Source organism: Podarcis bocagei, assembly GCF_964188305.1.
Source record: "Podarcis bocagei genome assembly, chromosome: 1".
In the NCBI taxonomy this organism is placed as follows: domain Eukaryota; kingdom Metazoa; phylum Chordata; class Lepidosauria; order Squamata; family Lacertidae; genus Podarcis; species Podarcis bocagei.
Genome location: NC_138125.1, coordinates 69194450 through 69217813, shown reverse-complemented (window position 1 = coordinate 69217813; position 23364 = coordinate 69194450). Strand labels below are relative to the sequence as shown.

The 23364-nt window shown below is 38.4% G+C and overlaps 1 protein-coding gene across 10 annotated transcripts in view; it reads left to right on the top strand.

The window, feature by feature from the left end:
- Positions 1-23157, top strand: part of FAR1 (fatty acyl-CoA reductase 1) — a 38622-nt gene extending 15465 nt beyond the window's left edge. For 7 of the 10 annotated variants that reach the window (XM_081198497.1, XM_081198492.1, XM_081198493.1 and 4 more), the window contains 11 exons: positions 1303-1497; positions 3559-3734; positions 5597-5776; positions 6822-6999; positions 7979-8023; positions 8116-8243; positions 10901-10968; positions 13124-13295; positions 17900-18029; positions 18449-18576; positions 20630-23157. In XM_081198497.1, the coding sequence (XP_081054623.1) occupies positions 1306-1497; positions 3559-3734; positions 5597-5776; positions 6822-6999; positions 7979-8023; positions 8116-8243; positions 10901-10968; positions 13124-13295; positions 17900-18029; positions 18449-18576; positions 20630-20792 (1560 nt within the window). In that variant the 5' untranslated portion in view covers positions 1303-1305 and the 3' untranslated portion in view covers positions 20793-23157. Of the gene's footprint in view, positions 1-1302; positions 1498-3558; positions 3735-5596; positions 5777-6821; positions 7000-7978; positions 8024-8115; positions 8244-10900; positions 10969-13123; positions 13296-13561; positions 13734-17899; positions 18030-18448; positions 18577-20629 lie in introns of all 10 variants that reach the window. The other 3 variants (XM_081198501.1, XM_081198499.1, XM_081198500.1) reach the window with 3 other exon arrangements.
- Positions 23158-23364: the final 207 nt, after the last annotated feature.

Genomic DNA, 23364 nt, shown 5'->3' with positions numbered 1-23364 from the left:
GGATTGTATTGGCAATACTGCAAAGCACATTTTATATTAAAATATTTTCTTCAAATTATATGAAGCACTGAGTTTCTGGTTCATTGTTGCCCTTGATTCAGTATAGTGAAAGATATAACTAGTGCTTTATTTCTGGGGGAGATGAAGGGGTATGCATGCCCCTAAACATTTTTTTTAAGAAAAAAAAAAGCACTGGATATAACAATTATTTTTGGATAATTGACTCGTTTTTCTTTTCTAAAAAAAAGGAAATATGCATTTTTCCCAATTTGGAATGTATAACCCACATATATCTTAGACACCAGGGATACTGCATGTTTTAATGGTCTGTGGCTATTATCATTTGTAGCAGGCAAAAATGTGACACCATCTTCCCAATAGTTTATTGATATTACTGTTACTTTGTTCACTTGTTAGTTCCCAGGTACAGAAATTCAACAAACCATAATGTCACATGTATGACAGCCTGTTTGCTGAACAGAAGTTGTGGGTATGTGTTTAGTACAATGAGCTCCTGGTCTTCAGGACACAAGATGGTGACTGGGAGAAGTAGAGAGAGGTTGGTGGACAAGGCAGTTGGGGATGTATAAGTTGTGTCCCACTCCCAAGCTGACAGCTCCTCTGGTGTTAGGGGAATGAGGAAGACCTCATCCTGAGGAGGACAAAAGTGATCCCTTAAAAAGGACCTATGCATTTGAGGGGTGCATAGATACTTTGTTATGCCAAGAATACATCTCTGAAGAGTGGAATTATCCCGTCAGTAGAAGAATCAGTCATTTAGAACATAGATAGCTTGGTGTGTGGTGGGCATGCTGACTTGCCTGCCTGGTGTGAAAGTTGCAAATGTCTCACATTGTGTAGATTGGTGGATGGTGCTGGGGAGGAATCAGTCACCGTGGTGCATGTAGGAAATGTAGTTGTGATGGGGAAATGCAGTTGAGAGGTCCTAGAAGTGAAATATAGGCTGCTAGCTAAGAGGTTGGAAGCTGGGAAAGTCAAGGTAGCTTTCTCTGAAAAGCTTATCCCCCTGGTTCCTGATGTAGGGTCAACCAGAGAGGCCCAGCTTAGTAGTCTCAATGGGTGTAACTCACTATTTTATATTGCACAGTTTTGTATCTGAGTGTTGTTTGTTTAAGGAAAATGGTTAGCAGCAACTACAGGTCATACCATTTATACTAGGCTGAATATTATGTTTCTGTAAAAATGGAATTTCAAATGTAATTGGGCAAGAATTTAGCAGATAAAATGTGATTAAGGGCCAGTACCGATGCAAACTCTAACTTACTCTTAAATTCTCTTAAGATCATGATGGTATCCATCCCAGAATACTATGAAGGCAAGAATGTCCTCCTCACTGGAGCTACTGGCTTCATGGGAAAAGTTCTTCTGGAAAAGCTACTAAGGTCCTGTCCGAAGGTGAAAACGGTTTATGTGTTGGTTAGACACAAAGCAGGGAAGAATTCTCAAGAACGCGTGGAGGAAATGATCAGCTGCAAGGTATCATTCATAAAATGGCTATGTTGAACCTGACATTAAAAAAAATATTTTAACAAAGTTTTGAATAATAGTGAGAATACATGTGGTAGTACAGGGATGGGGAACTTTTCATTCCATGGGCCACATGGGAACCACATGTTATGTGGCGGGACTCTAGTATGTGATAATTTGTAGATTTGAAGCTGCATTTTCTTCGTACAGTGAATTTACATCCAGACCATTTGTATCAATAGTAAAATCAACTAGGAAGCATTTTTTAGTCTCTCATCCAGAGTAAGTGATACAGAAAACTTTTAAAAATACCTTTGTCGCAGAGGAATGTGTGTGTTGCCATCTCACATAGTTATCCCCTTAGATTTGTGCTGTTAAACTACATACATTGTGCTGCTGATTGCACTGTACCTGCCTGGGGGAATTTGGATTGGTGCCATCCATAAGACTCTACGCTTGCAGGGTCCAATGCATGTAAGCTCATTCATATATGAAATGGTGTACAGATTGCATGGAACATGCCTGTTATATTGGGCTCTGTAGTTTAGACTGTGTAAATTTGAAGTACCATGTGCTAATGTTGGATCCTGATGGATACTTGTTTTCCCAATATATTATATAGATAAAAAGGCTGTACAGGGTATAAATTTTGGAGTGCTCATTCTAACCAAGTAGCAACCTAACATAATTAGTGATATGTGTCCTAGGCCACAATAGCAATTTCAGTGGGCTGAAATACAATTTACATTTTTCCACAAGGGGCATGTTAGCAGAGCTATAAGTATTAGCTAGCTAACTCCTTTCTCATCCATAGTTAATTGTAACATTAAATTGCAGGAGAAACTAATACTACTTTGTATCAATACTTTAAGTGTGTAGAGATAGATCTTACTTGAAATGGATTTATTTTTAGCAGTGTTTTCAACCTCCTATCTCTTTTTATATATGAAAAAGAATAAACTGGTGAACTGAGGAATTCTATCTCTCATCTAAGGAGCAATGGGGCAAAACAGAGTTGCTGAGCCATCACTATATCTGCTGCTCATGACAGCCAATGCTGAATATGACAGTGCTGTTTTCTGCATAATTGATTGTTGTTTGTTTGCTGCACTGGCTCTAAGCCTGGATAAGGCCACTTCCAGTAGCTGGACTCACTTTGTATCCAGTGGGGGGTGGTTAGCCTCTGGCCTGGGCTGATCTGTCCATCAAGTAGTTATTTCTGACTCCCCAAGACCTCACTGGTTTTGATAGAGACAGCAAAAGAGATTGAACCTTTCTGCCCAACACATTGCCCTGTTGGGGATGTAAATTGCCCTTCCCGGGTCACCAGATCAACCACTTGATGAATGGAGCACCTGTGTGTGCATAGGCATTCATGTAAGTGACTGTTTGGAGAGGAGGGACAGAGTGCAGGGAGCATACTCATTGTTGGCATGTAGTCCCAGGAGTTATAATCAAGGTTGAACCTGGACCCCAAAAAGGCTACCACCCATGGTTTAGAGCATGGATTTCAACATGTAAGCGAAATACTAACTCCATAGTTAACACTGTTTTTGCATGTAAACAGAACTTAGCTATGCTAGTCTGCATAGGTTTTGAAGTAGGCAGTGAAACTCGGTAATAATCCCAGCAAGAAAGCTCTTCAGGAATATATAAAGATTAAACTGAAGAACTTATTTTATTCCTGTTCAGATTCTTTGTAGATGGAAGAAATTATTTCTCAAAGAAAACCATACCCATCAGCGTTGTCCATTGCTTCCATTTGGTGTAGAGATATATTTAGCTGTTGAAATGGATGAAAACAGTTTGTTGTAACATTCAAAAGACTTTCATTTTTAAAAAGAAATATAAAGCCTTTTAATACGCATAATGTAAAAGGCTTTGCTTTGAATATGGAGTTAGTTGCATATACTTGAGTAAGTTGCCCCTCAAAAGCTGCTTTTGAGGAAAGAAAATACTGCAACAGTTGAGCGAGGAATATGTATGTATTATTGCCTTGCGGTCATTACACTTTCTTTTGACCTTGTATATTCACTCTTAGCTATATTTGGTCCTGTTTTCTTTTGACAGCTCTTTGACAGATTGAGAGATGAACAGCCGGAATTTAATGAAAAAATTGTAGCAGTTGCCAGTGACCTTACAGAAGTAGACATGGCCCTTAGTGAGGAAGACAAGGAGAACCTCATAAACTGCACTAACATTATATTCCACTGCGCTGCTACTGTAAGATTCAATGAAATTCTAAGGTGAGTCTGAACTATTAATTTAACATGTTCTGGTTCCCTTTTTAAAGCTACCTTAGTCATCTTGTAACCTTTATAAAAGAAGTAAATGCTTTATCCCTGGTTGCCTAAATGCTTTCAGCTCACAATAAGAACATATGCATTCATTCTATGCACTTTAAACTTTAGAAAAGGGAAGAGTAAAAGGTATTAGCCCAACTTTTCATTTGACAGTTGTGTGAAATGTAGCGGTACCAGTTTAGAAACAAAATTCAAAAGTGGTATGTCTCATTCTCTGTTGCTTCATACACATTCCCATTATGCTAGGCATTTTCTTTTGCATTGTGTTTTTTGGTGCAGTCTAGTGTACAGTATGGGACACGGGTGGCGCTGTGGGTAAAACCTCAGCACTACAAAAACTACAGCGCTTGCCGATCGTATGGTCGGCGGTTCGAATCCCCACGGCAGGGTGAGCTCCCGTCTTTCGGTCCCAGCTCCTGCCCACCTAGCAGTTCGAAAGCACCCCTAAGTGCAAGTAGATAAATAGGTACCGCTTTCTAGCGGGAAGGTAAACGGCGTTTCCGTGTGCTGCGCTGGTGCTGGCTCGCCAGAGCAGCTTCGTCACGCTGGCCACGTGACCCGGAAGTGTCTCCGGACAGCGCTGGCCCCCGGCCTCTTAAGCGAGATGGGCGCGCAACCCTAGAGTCGGACACGACTGGCCCGTACGGGCAGGGGTACCTTTACCTTTACCTAGTGTACAGTATAGAGTGTTGTAGCTCCAATACTTTTTACTAGCTGGGTGTAAAGCAAATTGTTGCATATTTAATCTGGCTGAGGTAATTCAGGTGTTCCGACTCTTGGATTACTTGATTAGCTGATTCTTTCATTGAGTGATAGATATTAAAGGAGGAGGCCTGTGGCTCAGTTTTATTATTGCATGCATAACGCACAAGTTCAGAAGTTTGCATCTAATCAAAGTTTTATTGTTTCTTTATCTTGGAATTACTTAAGTATTGCCTAAGGGTTTTGATGCTTCCTAGATAGATTTATTTTTTTCTTGTCACAACTTGACTGCAGTAGTCTCTCTAGAATTAAGTTAGTGATTTTTCTCTCTCTTCAGATTGAAATGAATTCCATCCTCTTACTGTGGTGTCTGTAATCTGAGGAGAGAGATAACGTGCTGAATCTTCCGCTTACTTCACAGCTTTATGTCTCTAGTCCTGTTTTCTCACTCATTGCCTTCATCCTTTCTTATATCACCCAGCCAAGATTTTCAACACAAACATCTCCTGTTTGTGCATTATTGTGTGTAATGATTGCCTTTAAACAAGGACCTGCAAATAGTGGGGTTCAGTTTATGTGACATGTGACGCTTGGACTAGATATCTGTTCATTGTCCCAGTGTCACCTTCTTTTTATTTACAGCAAATATGTGACCTGCGTCATTTGAAGAATATCATATACTTGATTTTGGCATCATTTAGTTGATAAGAAAAGCCTAATGCTCAATTTGTAAGAAATGTTAGTCTGTGCTGCTGTGAGGGAAGTTTTGGAACCACATTATTGAGTACCCTCCCAACCTAAGAAAACATAAAGCTTCTTATATTTTGTAAGAGGAGAATGGGGGATTTGGATAGAAGTGTGCTAAGAAGATTAGAGGTGAGCTGCATGCTACTGGAAACACTTGCCTTTTCCATCTGTTGACACAAAAGTTCCTGTTGGTTTTCAGCAGATACACTAGTAGCAGCTGGATTTGACCAGGCTATGTTTCCTGAACAGCTAGGAGACAGCAAATCACAAAGGAATCTTGTTGTGCATATGTTTTGAGTTTGGATACCTGAAAGTACTCTTTAGTACACTTGTTTTTTCCCCCTCTCTCTCAACAGAGATGCTGTTCAGCTCAATGTAATTGCGACACAACAACTTCTCTTCTTGGCCCAGAAAATGAAGAATCTAGATGTGTTTATCCATGTTTCAACAGCATTTGCATACTGCAACCGAAAACACATTGAGGAAGTGGTCTATCCGCCCCCTGTTGATCCTAAGAAATTAATAGATTCCTTAGAGTATGTGTCTAATGCTTCCCTCCCCTTTTATTTCATGCTTTCAAAACTGAAAAATGTTGGAAAGTTGTTTTATAGCTGATACAAAATGAGAATGGATTGAACATTGCTGGTTCTGATCTTGGCCATAGGCTAAGGTGATTTTTAGCAATTAGAAAAGTAGGGCTTATTTGGAAATGCCTTCTCTCTGAAATACATTGGCTAGAAAAAAGGAAAGTCAACCTTATGACTCAGGGTTTGCTACTGAAAAACAGAATGGGGTTAAGGCATCAAAATACGTCTTAAACTAGAAACCAGTTTCTGTAATCTGCTGTTCAATATAATTGTTTCAGATGGAAGATAAATTAGGAAATATTCTTTTAAAAATTGTATTGAACTATAAAAAGGAGCATATTTTCCTAATGGAATTTCCGTGAGTAAAAATTGCATCACTTTAGGTATTCTGTTTCAAGTGTAAATAATGACTACAGCAATGAAGTAGTCAACCAAAAGTGTATTAAAGGAAAATGAAAACAAAAGAGCATGAACTCTTGTGGGATCTTTAAATGTTCTTATAGTCAACACTGAAGTAACATCTCAGTCTGGTACATTTCCTTCTTTGCGCAGTTAATGCACAAATAACACAAATGTGTTAACACAAATGACACCTAAATCGTGGCCATTCAGAATTTCAGTAACAAATGAGTTATCAAGTTTTGTTAAGATGTCATTCTTTGTTTAAAAATGAGCTACAATTATGAGTAATCCAAGGTTGCCCAGGGGAAACATAACTGCTTTGAGTTTCATGAATTCCCCTCCAGCATGATGCCAGTGCCCACCCTGTTCAGCTGGACCTGCAACAGGCTGAGTGAGAGACTTTTGACTCTAACCCACCACAGACTAGGAAAGCTTTTCCAAACTTCTTTTAAACTTTTTAAGTGGTCGTATTTTAAAATATATATATATATAACTTTTATTTTTTTCATGAAGAACAGATTTTATTAGCCATCTTTGGTGCTTTTGAGTTGACTGATAGGATATGAATGAATAAATATGTTTATTTCTTTAGGTGGATGGATGACAGCCTAGTGAATGATATTACACCAAAACTAATAGGAGACAGGCCTAATACTTATACATATACAAAAGCCTTAGCAGAATACATTGTGCAACTGGAAGGTGCAAAACTAAATGTAGCCATTATAAGGCCATCAATTGTGGGTGCCAGCTGGAAGGAGCCTTTCCCAGTAAGTCAACCTTAACCTTTTTATAGCAAAATTTCTTAGTCATTATTTACTATTGATTCAGTCTTTATTACTAAGACACAGGCCAGGGCTGTGTGAAAAGCAGATAATACATTGACTCCGGATCAGTCTAAGCCATCTCTTTTAAAATCTTGTGTAAAGGAAGCTAAATGATAAATGGATGTGGGCCATAAGGAAGCACTGCTTGGGGCTTATGGTTTATCAGTACTGCACACCTTATGCCTGTAATAAGAGGAGTAACATACAATCACAATGTTCCATGATCAACAAGACCAGGCATAGGCAAACTTGGCCCTCCAGATGTTTTGGGACTACAACTCCCACCAGCCCTAGCTAACAGGACCAGTGGTCCGGGATGATGGTAATTGTAGTCTCAAAACTTCTGGAGCGCCGAGTTTGCCTATGCCTGAATAAGACTTTCTTCCAAATAATACCCTTACACTTAGTATCACTTCCCATATTACAGTTGCTACTCCTTGAGTTTCTTATGGAAACATTTTAATTATCTCAGAAGAAATGGTTCTTGCCTAATGATAAATCAGCAAGCAATGAGCCAATGGGCTTATTCTTAGCATATTGACTATTCATACATTTCTAAAGTAGTTTATTGTTAAATATTTTACTTGTTGAATGAAAAAAAATGTTTTGTGAAAACTGCATAGTTATGCTGTGGAATTAAGATATTTGTGAATTGTTTTGAAAATGCTTTCTTAATATGACTGAAACAGTTAATGTCTTCCTCTTCTTACCTCATTGATTTTCCTTCTCCAAAAACATTGTTTGTAGAAAAGAAAAAATGTTTATATACTGTGTATGCATATGGCAGTATATATAAATATAAAATTGGATTGTAAATAAAAAATGGAAATATTGTGAAATTTACTCACTTGCAAAATGATTCCCAGTTTATTTTCATAGCAATTAAGCCAGTAAATCTTCCTTATGCTTTGTTTCCAAACAGGGATGGATTGATAACTTTAATGGACCTAGTGGCCTTTTTATTGCTGTAAGTAAAAGTTAAAATGTAGACAAATATATTTTTCTGAAAAGCTAAAGTGGCTTGAAATGGCTTTTTTATCTCGTACCTTTTGTTTTAAGGCAGGAAAAGGAATCCTTCGAACGATGCGAGCCTCAAACAGTGCAGTTGCAGATCTTATTCCAGTAGATGTAGTCATCAACGCAACAATAGCTGCTGCCTGGTATTCCGGAGTCAATAGGTATAACAGGTGACAATGCATTTTTTAAAAATTGACTAAGCGGTGGTCTTATGATAGTAAACAATTTGCTTACATCAATATGTGATTGTGGTTTCTGTTTCTATAGCCACAAGGAACTCTTATTGCTTCCATTACCATTGCGACTGTCTCGTGCCCCAAATTTAGTACAGGGCCCAGGGACATACAGCTCAAGGGGTGTTCCGGACAAGCGTCAAACAATGGCAAATTGCACAGGTTTTTTCCTGAGAAGCCCCTGCATTGTTGCTAGGACTTCTCTGGCATGCTTTTGCTTCACAAAGAGACCAGTGCAAGCAGGATTGGAGGCAACCTGTACTGAGCACAACTTCACCCCACTTCAGATCTTGCTGGTGTCTCTCCAGATGTAAAGTGACAGAACCCCAGAGACCTTTGCAGCAGTTCAGACATCTGTGTATAGAGGTTGCATCATTCTAGCTGCACTAACCACATTATTTGTTTCAGTTTAAACCATATTTAGGATAAACTCATCTGTATCCATAGATAAGAGGGAATGAGTTACTAATTTTCTGGGGGATGATGGTGTTGCAACATAGTTACCTACCCCGATTACTGACACCACTTCTCTTCAGCTGTGGACTTGTGGCAGTTTAGTTCCCATTGCTTCTCTTTAGAATCCTAGCGGGCAGTCCCTGGGAGCTTTGTGAACTCCTTGCCTTTGCCCTCGGTTAAATGTGAAAGTTTTGGGTGGCAGCATTGTAATGCTGGAATACTCTCCTACGTGATGCTTCCATGCCCCAATACTGATTACCATTTTTTTTGCACCATAACACTCACTTTTTTCCTCCTAGAAAGTAAGGGGAAATGTCTGTGCGGGTTATGGAGCGAATGCCTACGGGTGGTGGTGAGGATCTGCAGCAGTCGTGAGCAGAGGATCCATGGTTCCCCTTCCTTCCCTCCTCCGTGGCTCGCTTTGAAACAGCAAAGCGGGAGAAGAGCCGCTGAGTGGGGAGGAGAGAGGGACAGAGAGCCTGCTTCTTTAAAGGAGCAAAGTGGGAGAGGAGAGGAGCCTTCTCCCCTTAAACCCCTCTTCTTCATTATTAGCAGCATCCTCCTCCACCCACCCCACGCGTGCTCCTTGTCCCTTGAGTGCTTTTCCTTCCCTCCCCACTTAAAACGTGGTTACAAAGCACGGATCCACATGGATCCTCAGGATTTTTGCACTGGGTCACCCCAAATTCACCATCAGATCATATAGCATGTCCATGGCTACATCTTGCACCAAAAAAATCACGCACCCACTGTTGCCTGGGGCCGCAGTGGTGCAAAAACGTGGTTATAAAGCATGGATCCACATGGATCCTCAGGATTTTTGCATTGGGCTACTCCAAACTCAGATCACATGTCTGTGGCCACAGAATGAACCACAAAAATCATATATCCACTGTTTCGTTTAGAATATTTTTTTTCTTGTTTTCCTCCTCTAAAAACTACGTGCGTGTTATGGTTGGGTGCGTGTTATAGAGCGAAAAATACGGTACTTTGAAGTATTCCAGAAGTTCTAGAGAAGAAACACAAGAGGAAGCAATGTGACTTGGACTTCCTCATTACATATATACTTGTGTTTCTCATCCGAAGAGCGCAAAGAAACACATCCTCTGTGCTTCCTCTTCCCACTTCTCTGGCAGGTCCAAAGCTGTTCTTAGTTGTATAGTAAGAGTATTTCCAGTTTGTCTCCTACTTTTATTATTTTACTATGCAAACACTCACTCACAGGGAAGGGCAATTTATATCCCCATCAGAGGAATGTGTTGAATGGCCCTCTATGACCTAGCAGCTAGGAAGATTAGGAAGAAAGAACTGGATGGGCTAGTGGTCAATCACAGTGGGTACTCTGAGATCTAATTTGCACATTTTATTTGAAAATTACTTTTTATTCTGTTTAATAAGAAATTTTGGTGGATTTGACCGTGGTTTTACTGCATATGTAGCAACTGCTGTCCCCCCCCCCCGCTTCCTTCTTTGGATGTTGCCATAGCCTTTGTCTAGCGCAATAAAATCCAATAAAAATAAAATATAAAAAAGCAAAAATGTATCACATAGGAACATAGTAACAAGCAGAAACAATAATACCCCCTATTTAAGATGTCAGATTGTTTAATTAGCTAAAGGCCTGGAATGTTTTTGCCTGGTGCCTATAGATAGGGAGAGCATTCCACAAGCAGGGAGACATCACCTAAAAGTTCCATTTTTGTGTTGCTACCCTCCCAACCTCTCACAGAAGGTGCACACAAAGAAAGAAGGGCCTCAGGTGATGAGTGCAGGATGCAGGTCAGTTCATATGGAGAGGGGTGGTCCTTGAGGTATTGTGGTCCCAAACTGTTTCAAGGCTTTATAGGTAAAAACCAACATTGTGAATTGGGTCCGGAAACCAGTTAGCAGCCAGTACAGTTGGGCCAGGATTGGTGTTGAGTAATTAATAAATCCGCTGAATCAGTTTATAAATGCTACACTACAAAGTGTGTTTTTAAAAAAAATCTTTGGCTTCTTACTTACAAATATTACTATTTGCTGTGGTATTGGTTAGCTATTTTTACCCTTTCCCCCCTGTTTTTTATTATGTGAACTATTATTTTGTCTTAAGCGGAATTATAATATAGAAAAAAAATTAACTAATTTTTGTTTTTCAGACCAAGAAATATTATGGTATACAACTGTACTACGGGTGGCACCAATCCCTTCCATTGGGGTGAAGTTGGTATGCCTTCTTTTTTTCCTCTGCAGTTTAATAAATTAACTTATTGGTGAACCTTTAGAAAGCCATGCATGAAGATTAACTTTTTTTAAAAAATTGCTTTTAAAGGACCAAGCGTTGATTTGTCCCTGCTTTCTGATTGGGAGCAGCTTTTCAATTAAATTTGCTCTCTCCATAGATACTTGTCCTTATAGACTGCTAGAACCATTAAGCTCATAGGGGAGAAGATTGCTTTGCTTTGTATGCTTGAAAATACATTGTGTGACACAGCATTTTAGTGTATGCGTATAGTGTTAGAGCAATGTGTACCAAATATTTCAAATATATATATTTGCCTTTTTAAAGCATTACAAAAGTGATAAAAATACAATATAGTATAAAAGAGGCTTTACTTAGTGATGTGTGTGTTTGTGCTGTGGTTCCACAGAAATGCATAGGTTTTCAGAGAGAACATGTAACCCTTAAACAGCTTCAAAGCAGTGTTTCAGTGTGAGGGTAATAGCTGCTGAAATTACAGAGGGCAGAATGGTGATTGAGATTTACCAGTGGTTTGAGGGCAGAGCCTCAGTAGTCTGTAGAACTCCTTTAGCTTTAACCTTGATTCTAGAACAAAATATGCAAAATGGTGAAAAATATAAAATAAATAACTCAGAACAATGTAAATATTAAGCAGATTTTCATAACTTATTCAGCCCACATATTTCAATTTTTCTACCAAATTGAACTGCACTAGTACCCAGCTTCTACATTTTTTTAGCACAGTGTATATACACACACCTGGTTTTACTCAAGTATTGGACCACAATTGATAGCAGTACTTTAATCAGAGTTATAACATCAGAGCAAAGCACATTATAATTATTCTTAAAGGGAAGAGGGCCAATAGTTGCAGTTCTGCACCAGTGTGGAGTTTGCAGGCATTATATGTACAGTGGTACCTTGGTTCTCGAACTTAATTCGTTCGACTCCCAAAACCATTTGAAAGTCAAGGCATGGTTTCCGATTGTCTGCAGGACCTTCCTGCAGTCAAGCGGAAGCCACGTCGGACGTTTGGCTTCCAAAAAACATTCTCAAACCAGAACACTTACTTCTGGGTTTGCGGCGTTCAGGAGCCGATTTGTTCGGGGGCCAAGCCGTTCGAAAACCAAGGTACCACTGTGTAGCTTTTCAAGCAAACCTCATAAAGTGGCTTACACTAAAATGTTAAAAGCAATGAGCATTAGTTAAATGCTTAAAATATGGAAAGATAAGCTGTAAGGAGAAAAAAATGTTTCAAGGCTAGATATTGAGTAGCAGCAGTTGATGGATAGGGGTGGGTGGGTAAAACTAGTATATCTGACTTGCAGCCCGTGAGAAAATGGGATTTGCTGAGTTTTGAGGAATCAGTGATATATAAAAAAAGCAGTTACGTAGGACTAAGTTATTTTCCAATTTCTAACCGTACTAACTTAATTTGTTTAAAGTTTTACATCCCTGGATTATTATTTTTTACAGCATCTCTTCCCAGGCAATTAATAGCCTGCATATAATCTTAACATTATTCTTTACCATCTTCTTTTCTGTCTAGTCAAAATGTCAAAAGCAGTGCATAAATCTTCCTCTTCTGGAGGACTTCCTTTTTACTGTAAGAATACTTCTTTAGTTTCACTGGAAGTTGGGTTAAGACAGTACACGATTACAGATTCAGGCCTTCAGTCTGAGAAACTAAAATAAACCTTAATGAACAATTCCTTAATTTAATTCAGATGTGTTTGATACCTGAGCTAATTAAAAATGTTGGGTTAATCTGTAATGCAACTTACAAATTGTTGTGTGATACATAGGTCGTAGCATAGTATCAGCCAGTGGAGCTCTATTTGCAATTATTTACAAACACAAGGTTAATAATTAAGTAGGAAAGAGGAACAGAGAGAGCACAGAAAAGGAAATGAAGCTGCAGTAGTGGAGCACTTAAAAGCACCAAAAGAATTCCAGTGAGAGAGACTACTTAGGCTTGACAGTTGAACCGAATGAATGCTGAACATTGCTAATTAGTGAAAGATGTGTACGAAAGATGTGCTTTAATTCATTGAGAATAGTACTTGTATGTTTTGTCCATGGAAGTCCATTACATTTAAATGGTTATTATCAAAGCTGTTACACAACTTTTCTTTCTTAGAATACCATGTAATATCCACTTTCAAGAGGAACCCTCTCGAACAGGCCTTCAGACGGCCCAATGTAAATCTAACCTCCAATCACCTTTTATATCACTACTGGATTGCTGTAAGCCATAAGGCCCCAGCATTCCTGTATGATATCTACCTCAGGATTACAGGAAGAAGCCCAAGGTAATGGTGACTAGCTCTGTCTTCTGTTCCTCATGACAAACCCATGTTTACACGATTTAACACATTAACAACATGTTATTTGTTATTATGATTGAATGTGCCGCTAAATCCACAGAGATGTTTGACTTCAGGCCATGAAAATGGTGTAGTATGGATAATGTGCTAAGTAGCTAAACCATCAAGGCTGTTGAATTTGCTACCTAACTGTGGGTTCATTCTTTGAACAAGAGCTGCTCAAAACATTGTGACCCTTATTTTTCCTACAGAGAGTTACATAAATTTGACATTCAAGAGGAATCCTTTAGAACAAGCAATAAGGCGTCCCAATGTTAAACTCCAGTCCAACCCCCTTAAACATCATTATTGGACTACAGTCGGTCACATACTTCCTGCGTTGTTATACGATGTTGTTCTAAGGTTGACAGGTCAGAAACCGTGGTAAGAAGGAAAGGGCTAATACTTTGCTGGAAAGGTGATGGAAGCTTTTTGGCGGTGTAGATCAATGGCATGAGCTTCTTCTGTAAATTTACTAATAGAAACATCAACAATAACAGTAAAAGAGCTGGATGTTTCTTAGGACTTAGTGATTGTTTGAAGTTCATTTTCTTACAATGAATCTAACAGTCCCAGCCATTTTCTAAGTCTTTTGAATCATTCCACTCTAGCACTGTTATTGAAATTATAAGCTGAAATGGAATGGGAGGGCAAGGAGACGTAAGAGATAAATAAATATATATGTATATATTGCCATCTGTATAAATATAGATGACAATCATGGTGCACTTGTGGTTTTTTTAATGGATGATACAAGTCACTTAACACATTTTATCTCACTGACATTCGGCTTATAATTCTTCTGGCTACCTTTTTTAAGTAAGCAAAAAGTTTACTTTAACTCGTCAAAATTGCATAGTTTTATTCTTCCTATTTTATAGTTTTAAAATGGCACGATTTTCAAGCTTTCTTTTGCAGAATGGATGTTCAAACTGCACAACCACCACCACTGAGATCTGAGGGAACAGAGGAACTGTCAAGTTCTGTTCTTTTCAAAGTTAAATTAGCATTTGCAATACTACTACTTTTTTTTTAAAAAAACCACCAAATGCATATTTTGGTATGTCCTCTATTGACTTTAGAAGCTCCAGCATAAAACTTGTCCATGTTCTGTGACAGCATCAGCATATTTTACCAAAAGTTAGTTCATGCACAGAAATAATGCTTGTTATGCTTTATTGCTTGTGGTATTGTCTTGATGGCTATTGTGGAAGCATGGGCAAGTATTATGCCTACATCTTTGGAATTTGGTGACTTTATGCCATTCTCTCAGCTGCCAATACCAGCTTCTCAGGTCCATCAAAGTAGACTTGCTACACTAAAGGCATGCTTCTGCTCTGTTGCACTGATCCAGAGGAATTTGCTCTACTGGTTTTGGAAGAACTTTAACATTCTTGTCAGTTACATAAATTTTATGTATGTATTTATGTATGTAGAACAAGATTCTTATCTGTGTACAAGACTTTAGGCTTCAGTCCTTTACATTATGGATGGGCATTGGCCAGGCTGACAGGGGCTGATGGGAGATTGAGTCCAACAACATCTGGAAACTACAGGGCATCTGCTGCTGCTATACAAATGACCTGGGAGTAAATGCTCATTGAACTCAGTGGGACTTACTTCTGGCTAGATATGCATAGCTTTGTACTGTTTTTTGTTACTTTTCCAGACCATCATCGAGTTCCTTATGAGATTAGCACTGCTCAGTATCTCATTAGTTCAGTAATGGTAGGAAAACGTCAATAGAAACAGTTTGCCTACCACTCCTGATTTTACACCTATGGTTGAAGAGAGAATATTGAACGTATTTTAGGGAATCTTCAGAATTGCAGTAAAAGACCTAGCTAGCAGTCTGTGTTGACCGACAGCACACATTAGAATACTCCACAATGCACAAAGGCGTTTCTCAATATAGGCTTTTTGCAAACAGTGGTCTTCAGTGGGTTTATTAGTTCATTTCCTATGAAAATTAACCTATGAAAGCATTCTAAAGAGAAAGCTAAAGATTAAGGGAGGAATTCAACATTGCACTATGGCAAGCGTTGTGTTAGTGAAATCATTTCAGCTTGCCAGATGGTAGGTTTCCCCCTTGTCATCTCCCCTGTGCTGTTCTGGGGGTTCTCCCAACCCCTCTAGGAGCAACTAGGGGAAGGAGGGGAAGTGCCGTTGCCCTAGCAGAAGTCTTTGGTTGAATCTGGCCCACATATATGCCCCCCTGCTTAATACTAGAAGCTATGTTCATCCATTGAAGCTGGATGGTTGGAGATTCAGTGCAGAGAAGAGGGAAGTGCTTCAGACAGCGCATAGTTATAAACTGGGTTTCACTACCAAAAGATGTAATGATCGCCATCAATTTGAACAGCTTAAAAGTAGATCAGACAAATGGGTGGAGGATAGGGCTATCAATGGGCACTGTCACAATGGCTATATTGCTTCCAATATCAGAGGCAGTATGGTGGATCACAAACAGGAGCGTGATACTACACTCATATCCTGCTTGTCAGCTTTTTATAGGCATCTGGTTGACACAGTAAGACCAGGACACTTGACTGGACGAGTCTTTTATCTGATCCAGCGAGGTTCTTAGGTTAAAATCACAGCATGCTTGGTGACTTGCTAGTGCAATATAGTACCAAAGTATGTGATACTGCATTGGCACAGCAGTTATACTGCTTAACCTCTCACTGGTGCAGTAGCATGTGTGGGGGGGAGAGGAGGGTATTTGGTACAGCGGACACAGTTGTGGTTAGCTTAAATCAGCAGCATTTATTTCATAGCAAAAAGTACCAAGTTACCAATACTCCCACTTACTTCCTTTTGTGGAGTGCCTTGAAAGTGTAGCCAGGGGAGAGCGAAGTCTGTGAGAGCAGACTTTCTCTTTCCTCCTCTCCAACTCTGGTCCAGTGACTCACAGCCCTCCAGAGCAGATTTTGAGGCAGTTCAGGGAGGGGAAGAGGAACTCCTGTCATGCCAGAAGAAATCAATTCTGCTGGTGAGAAGCCCCATTGGATGTCGCCCGGGGAATTGAAACTCAAAATTGTTCATCTAGGAAGTAAAATAGTCACTCTTAGTAAGCTTGCGTCCTTAACTTCAAGTGTACTTGAATTTAATGCATTTTTTTTATTACTGCTAAAAATCTTTATAGTCAGTATTTTTCTGTTCTTCTGAATTTTGTGCTTATGAATGTTTGGAAAGAAGAGCTCTGGCTAAGCTTTTCATAATATGGGTGAGCTGCACAAGTTCCCTTGTTGTAGTTCAGACACATTTTAGGTCCTTAGAAGAAATGTATATTAAAAAAATCCTAATAGGAAAAAGTGTTGCATAGTTTCATTGTCTTGTATTGCTTTTCTGGTAGGTAGTTATTTGTATTTGGGATGTAGTTCTTCCTGTTAAATAGCTTTCCCCCAAACATACTTCTTTTATTTAAATTATAAAATATTTTACACACAGTAGAATTTGACCATCCTTCTCAGTATAGGCAAACAACCACAGTCTTTCCTAAAGCTGTTTCATACAGATGCTGGTTTTATTTTCTCGTCCCTTTCCCCTTTTCATCTTCTTTGCTCTTTATCATCAGTGCCTTCCATTTTAAGGATCAGGCTGGAAATGTATGTGTAGGTTCACTGTATGCTCTTGGCTGTGGCTAGCCGGTGCCAGTGGAATAAGTTGTTGCTCTAAGAAGACAATATGCACCATAACTTAATTTTCCCTAAAAATGTATTTAAAAAATGAATATTCAGTTTCCTGGATTCAAATTTATACATAAACATATTTTTTAAAATAGAAAAGCTGCTTTCCATATTGATCCTAATAATAGAATGCACTGTATTCAGACAAATTATTCATTGTTGCCCCAGGTAGGCAATGAACATGGATAGAATATTTCTGCATATTATGTAGCAAACCCTTACATCTGAACTAGCATACTGCATTGCATCAGTTGGTGTAACCTGTGATGATATTGGAAAGGAGAATTGTTTTGTAATGTAAACTTTCCTTATTGGCCTCTGGAATAATGGGAGCGGGCATCTGGTGTGTTGATTCTCAAATAAATACCCGACATATTATTTGTGTGAGAATTATACTCAGGGGCACTTTCTGTTTCAGGGGAGCTGCCCTTTGATGCTATCCACAGAAATAGTTTTCTGGGAGTGGTGGAGAAATAGAGAAAGGGCATCTGTCTCTAGAGTTTGTCCTTTGTAGATTGAGGCTAAGCTTTGGTCAAGCCAGAAAGCTACAGATAAATTTTTGAATCCAGTGTTTCCCCTCTTGACTCGGCAATGAAAACTACTAGATAGTATTTCTCTTCTTCTTTAACTCTATCTACTTCATATTAAATCTCTCTCTATAATCTAGTTTTCAATATACTGTCTAAGCATGTAGTTCATCATTTTCCTTAAAATATTTATTAAAATGCAATGCAGAAATATTCTAGTTATATTAAATATACTTGAGTGCCTTGGGGTTGGGAGCCAATTAGAGGATCTGAGTTTAGACATGTAGTTTTTCAAATGTCATTTTCTTGAATAACATCTTTCCCTGAACTGTAGGATGATGAAAACAATAACACGTCTTCACAAGGCTATGATGTTGCTAGAATATTTCACCAGTAATTCTTGGGAATGGAACACAGATAACGTCAATATGCTCATGAGCCAGCTGAGTCCTGAAGACAAAAAGGCAAGTTACATTTGTTTTTGTCTTAGCAATGACTTACTCACTGTACTATTGACATGTCAAGCTTTTCAAAGAAAGAATAGCTGATAGGGAAAATAGGAGAAAATCAAGCTATAGTATAATCGTGTGCTTGGTTCCTTTCTTTGCCTTAACTTTTATAAAAACTAATTTACAATGCTAGACACCTCAGGGAGTGGAAATGAAAGTGGTGGCGCCCCCACCTGCCCTGCTGCTTCAATCACTGGCGGAGAAGCAATCCGGGTATGGTAGGTTTTGGTGGCTGCAGAGCAGCACAGCATTCCTCTGCCCAGCGTTGCTGATAAACTATGAAACAGTTTCATCTGTTGTGCTCTTGACTTAAGAATGAAGTTACATTTCATTTGTGAAGTTTGGCATAATACTGTTCGTTCTTTTTGTGACAGACCTTTAATTTTGATGTTCGACAACTACACTGGGCAGAATATATGGAAAATTACTGCATGGGAACGAAGAAATATGTATTGAACGAGGAAATGTCTGGTCTCCCAGCAGCTCGGAAACACTTGAATAAGTATGTATAGTTTATGGGTGGATTTTACCTAACAAGTCCAATCGGTGCAAGCTCTGTACAAGGGCTTCCACTTGTTCAACAGAGCTTTTCCTTCTTCTAGTATACCTCCTAAAGAATTTGACTTGTGGGGGCAGGTGTCAGGAGAGCCTCCATAACATCACACGAGAGAGGATATTGTTCTGTTTGGCAAGCTGCGGTGCTTGTGCTGATGGGAAATTCACCATAGCATGATTTCAGGTTCTGCCCTCAACCTTTATTCTTTACTTTTTAGAAGGTAATGCCAATTGAAACCTTACTGCCTCTTTTAATGTCTGGTGCAGAGGAGGGCAATGCTGTATCCGTCTGGTTTTGGGATCAAAGAATTGTCATGCAGATATAATACCTGAGGGAAGGTGTTAAAGTTTACTGATAATTTTCCTTTTGGAGTATACCAGTATAGCTTCTGTGATATCATAGAAGTCAAAATATCACACAATGTAAAGTACATAAACCTGTACAAATGGAAAATTTAATCTCCTGGTTGACCCCACCATTCTTGTTGCTTTTCTTAATTAAATTTGACTGGGGGAAAAGTTGCGGTAATATTGGGTAGCTTAAAAAAAAAGGTTGACACCACAAAAAATCTAGAGTTACCCATATGCTCTATTGTGACATGAAATAAAATACAGTGCTATAACATAACATGATTTTTATATGTAGGTGAGCAGCTAAGCTAACAATTTTGCAACATGTAGGGTTTAACAGGGGAAGGCTTACCATCTCAGCTGGTTCACTGACAAGTCTTGTCACAAGGAGTCTCTAGAAATCTGGTTTTGGCCCAGGTGTTTATTAAAACTGGACTCTACTTCGGACTGGCAATCATGAATGTATTGTGCACATAAATTCTTACACGATGTTAGCTATGAAACAGTTTAATCTGTTGTGCTCTTGACTTAAGAATTAAAAGTTACATTTCATTTGTAAAGTTTGGCTTAATACTGTAAGACTTGTTGTTACAGCTAGTTGACAAGTCATGATTATTACACATTTATACTTCAGTAATTATCATTAACTGTTAGCCCTTACAACCTTAGCACACAGTCTGTGTATAATTGTCATGTTTCACAACTGTGTTAGTTGGACACACAGTTGCTGCAAATTTTGGTCATTGCACAGAGGTGCTATCTTTCCCTTTTCTTGGTGTCAACAGTAGCAGGCTCTACCAGTTCTGAGGCTGCCTCTCTCAAAATCCTAGGTAAGTTGTTTCTAAACTTATCCCAGGATTTGATCAAACCCAGATCTACGGACTAGAAAGATAACATATACTAGGATGTTTACTCCATTTTGTGTTGTCTACCTTCCAAACCATATAGGCATTAAGCAAGAAGTGTCTACTACAGCTGAAAAAACGCATTTGCCACTGTTTGTCTTCACAACAGCTTCCAAAAGTATGATCAATCTGGCCACAAATCTCCTAGCTACTTTTAGTTTTACTATAGTAAAGAATAATTTGAGGCTTGGATTTGTGCTCTGAGATTGCATTGGTATGCAGTGAAGAAAGGAGAACTGTTCCCCTTCCTTTCTCACAACACTTGTAAGTTATGTACCCGTCTTCTAGAAACCACTCCTGGATTGGTGGGTAAGGAATTCTGGGGGAATTCCTGATATTTTCCCTCCAGTTTGCAAACCAGAGCCAGGCATTTCTTAGCTGAAAACGTTACTGGTTGGGTTATCTGTAGGGACTACTATGACAAACATGAAAGAAAACATCTACTGGTAAAAGATGCAGCTTATTTCCTTATTGCAGGAATAGGTAATGTGATGCTCTTCAGATTTTTAAGACTCCAGACTTCCATCGGCTCCAGCCAGCATGACCTAAAGATCTGGAGGGCACCAGGTTGGCAAAGGCTGGCTTATTGTATAATGCATACTTTATACAAGTAGCTGATTGTTAGACTTCTCAATTTATTAGTCAACAGGGGCGGGCATCAAGTGCCAATTCATCTTACAGTTGTTAACTTTACTTGTGGGTCAGCCTATGTTTTTCACATCTTGTTTTTCCTTGCTTTCCTAGGCTAAGGAACATTCGTTATGGCTTCAATACAGTGCTTGTGATCCTCATCTGGCGTATTTTCATTGCAAGATCACAAATGGCAAGAAACATCTGGTATTTTGTCGTTAGCCTCTGTTACAAGTTTCTCTCTTACTTCAGAGCATCCAGCACTATGAGATATTAAAGATGGCAATTCTAGAATTAGGACATCTATGCATATGGTGGTCTAATGGCATAAAGCCCTAAAATGTACCTACTCATCTCGTCTTTTGTAAAAACATGAAATATTAGATCTGGATTGTGAAATACAGTACAGTACACGTGATGCTTAATTGTGTATTTCTGTGGAGATCATATGGCTGGTACTGGATCAATCTGTCATTAGGCAAATATGTAGGTTAAATATCCAAATGAATTTAATATCTCTGTATGAGGAAGAACTTTAGGCCACTGACCAGTGTAACTGTGCAATTCTGGAATGCATTGAAATTAAAATCTGCCTTAACATAGTAAACTTAATTTTTATTGCAAATAAGTGTGTTTAGTTAAGGTGAACAAATTATTGGCTTAGATGGTAGAGCTATTTATTTGAGACTTTAAAATTGCAACTGGTTTGTCTGGTTATTCTTATGAGAGAGGTATCTTTGTAAATGATTGTGAGTTGGGCATTCGTTAGTCTTTTATTCTTCTCTCCTCCTTTCCAATCCCTTGACTTGAAAAAGCAGGGATCCTTCAAGGGGAAAACTGCAGCTAGTATACAGCATTTTTCTCTGCATGTTTTTCTGACTTGTGGCTTAGAACTGTTTGTATGGCCAAGGAAAGAGGTGAATTTATCCCTTGTAAGTTGCACACAAGGGAACCACATCATTACAAGTCACTAGTATTTTCCTTTTATTGCAGAAGAAATCAGGAACTTTGAAATTTTATTCAGTGATTTAGAGCATAAATCTGTTTACGAAATGCCACATTTCTTAAATTACCTACAGAATTTTAAACCAAATTATCGAGCACTACTTCTGAAGGGGTGAAATTGATATTTATACTAAATAAAACTCAGCACAGTTTGGGGAATGGTGAAAATAGAAATAAAGAAAATATAAATAACTGAATAGGTTCTAGGTTAAATGTATTTTTCTGCATGTTGCTTTACCAGGAAAAATGCATTTACAACAGTCCTTGCTCTAAGATTTAATTAAGTACATATAATATTAAAATCTTACTCTATAAAACATAGTTACATACAATTCTCTGCTATCATTAACATTCTTTTTATTTGATATAATCTACCATACCTGTGTGGTTGCAACCGATTAACTTCTATTATACCTGGGGTTTTTTTTTTTATTAATATGCCTAAGTAAATTGTGAATGAATCCTGAATGAACTATAGGAGTTACGCGAAGCACATGCATCCTATACTTATAATTCCACATATAGAGCATGTCTTGCTGCTGTGGAAATATAACTTCTTTCATGCAAATGTGCATCTGATTTTGGAGAGAGAGCTTCCTTGCTGAAGTTTAAATATTTTATCTTATTAAGTACTTTAATGTACAGTTGTTGTTTTTTTCTAAAAAAAGATCTGCATATAATTTTCCAGGGATACAAAATGTTACATAGTCGAAGTCCACACTATTAAGAAGTGTGTGAGTCTGGTGTTACAGTGTTGGAATACAATAAATTGTGGATTTAGTGATTTAAGGTTTTACAGTTGGGTGCAATATTCCTACTGTATCTGCTACAGCTGCTCCCCTAATTCTTTCTCATTGAACTTGAATATTTACTTGGCATTTTAGTACGTTGTAAACTTTTGCACAAGGTGCCTGGAACCCAACAAGCCACTTTGATTTGTGTATATATGTACGTGTGTGTGTGGTTGAACTTGGTGAGAGGCAATTGTAAGATGCTTAGATGCTGAGTTCATTTTCTCACTGTACTGTTTTTATGGAACAAATTACTGCTTACTCCTGAAGCTAATGCAGCTGAGAAAATTGCACCAGGATCCATACTACGATTTTAAAAGATCTCTGAATAACTGATAGAATATTGTTTAATTTTCCACACTAGTTTAACTTCCAGTATGGCTGCCATATTGGATTCCTAGGATTTCCATTTAATTTGAATGGTTACCTAGTTTTATCATACAAAGAAATAACATAACTATGTCGCAATAATGTTCTAGCATTCCACATAAATCTAGATTGTAAAGGTTCCTTCAGTTTTGGTGTTCATACTAATGTTGCAACTTCAGTAATTTCAGACTTGTTAATTAAAATAAACAAGATTCACAATTTTGGGTATTAGTCTGAAAAGTCTAATTGACTTGAAGAAACTATCCAGTCTAAAGTGAGAGAAGAGCATTCTGAAATGGATCACTCAGAAGGTGTGCCAGAACTTTAAAATTTGGGACCATAGAAGAACATTACCCTGCAATGTAGCTTTCTGCTGTAGGAACAGATTCTGAAAACAAAATTTTAAATCATAAGCTTTTATAAAATAGAAATATTGGGTGCCTTTGTTTGTAAACCAAAAATAAACAAATTCCTGAATATGATGTTTGTTGAATTTATCAAGTTGTTTAAGCTGTGTAGAAACTTTAACTTAAAACATTTTGTGCTTTGAAATAGAAATTAGTAGCAAAATCTCATTTCAAAATGTCTAAAGTTGCATGTATAGTCATATTCAAATATCTAAAGGGCTGTCATATGGAGCAAGTTTGTTTTCTCCTGCTCTGGAAGCTAGCACCTTGAACCAAT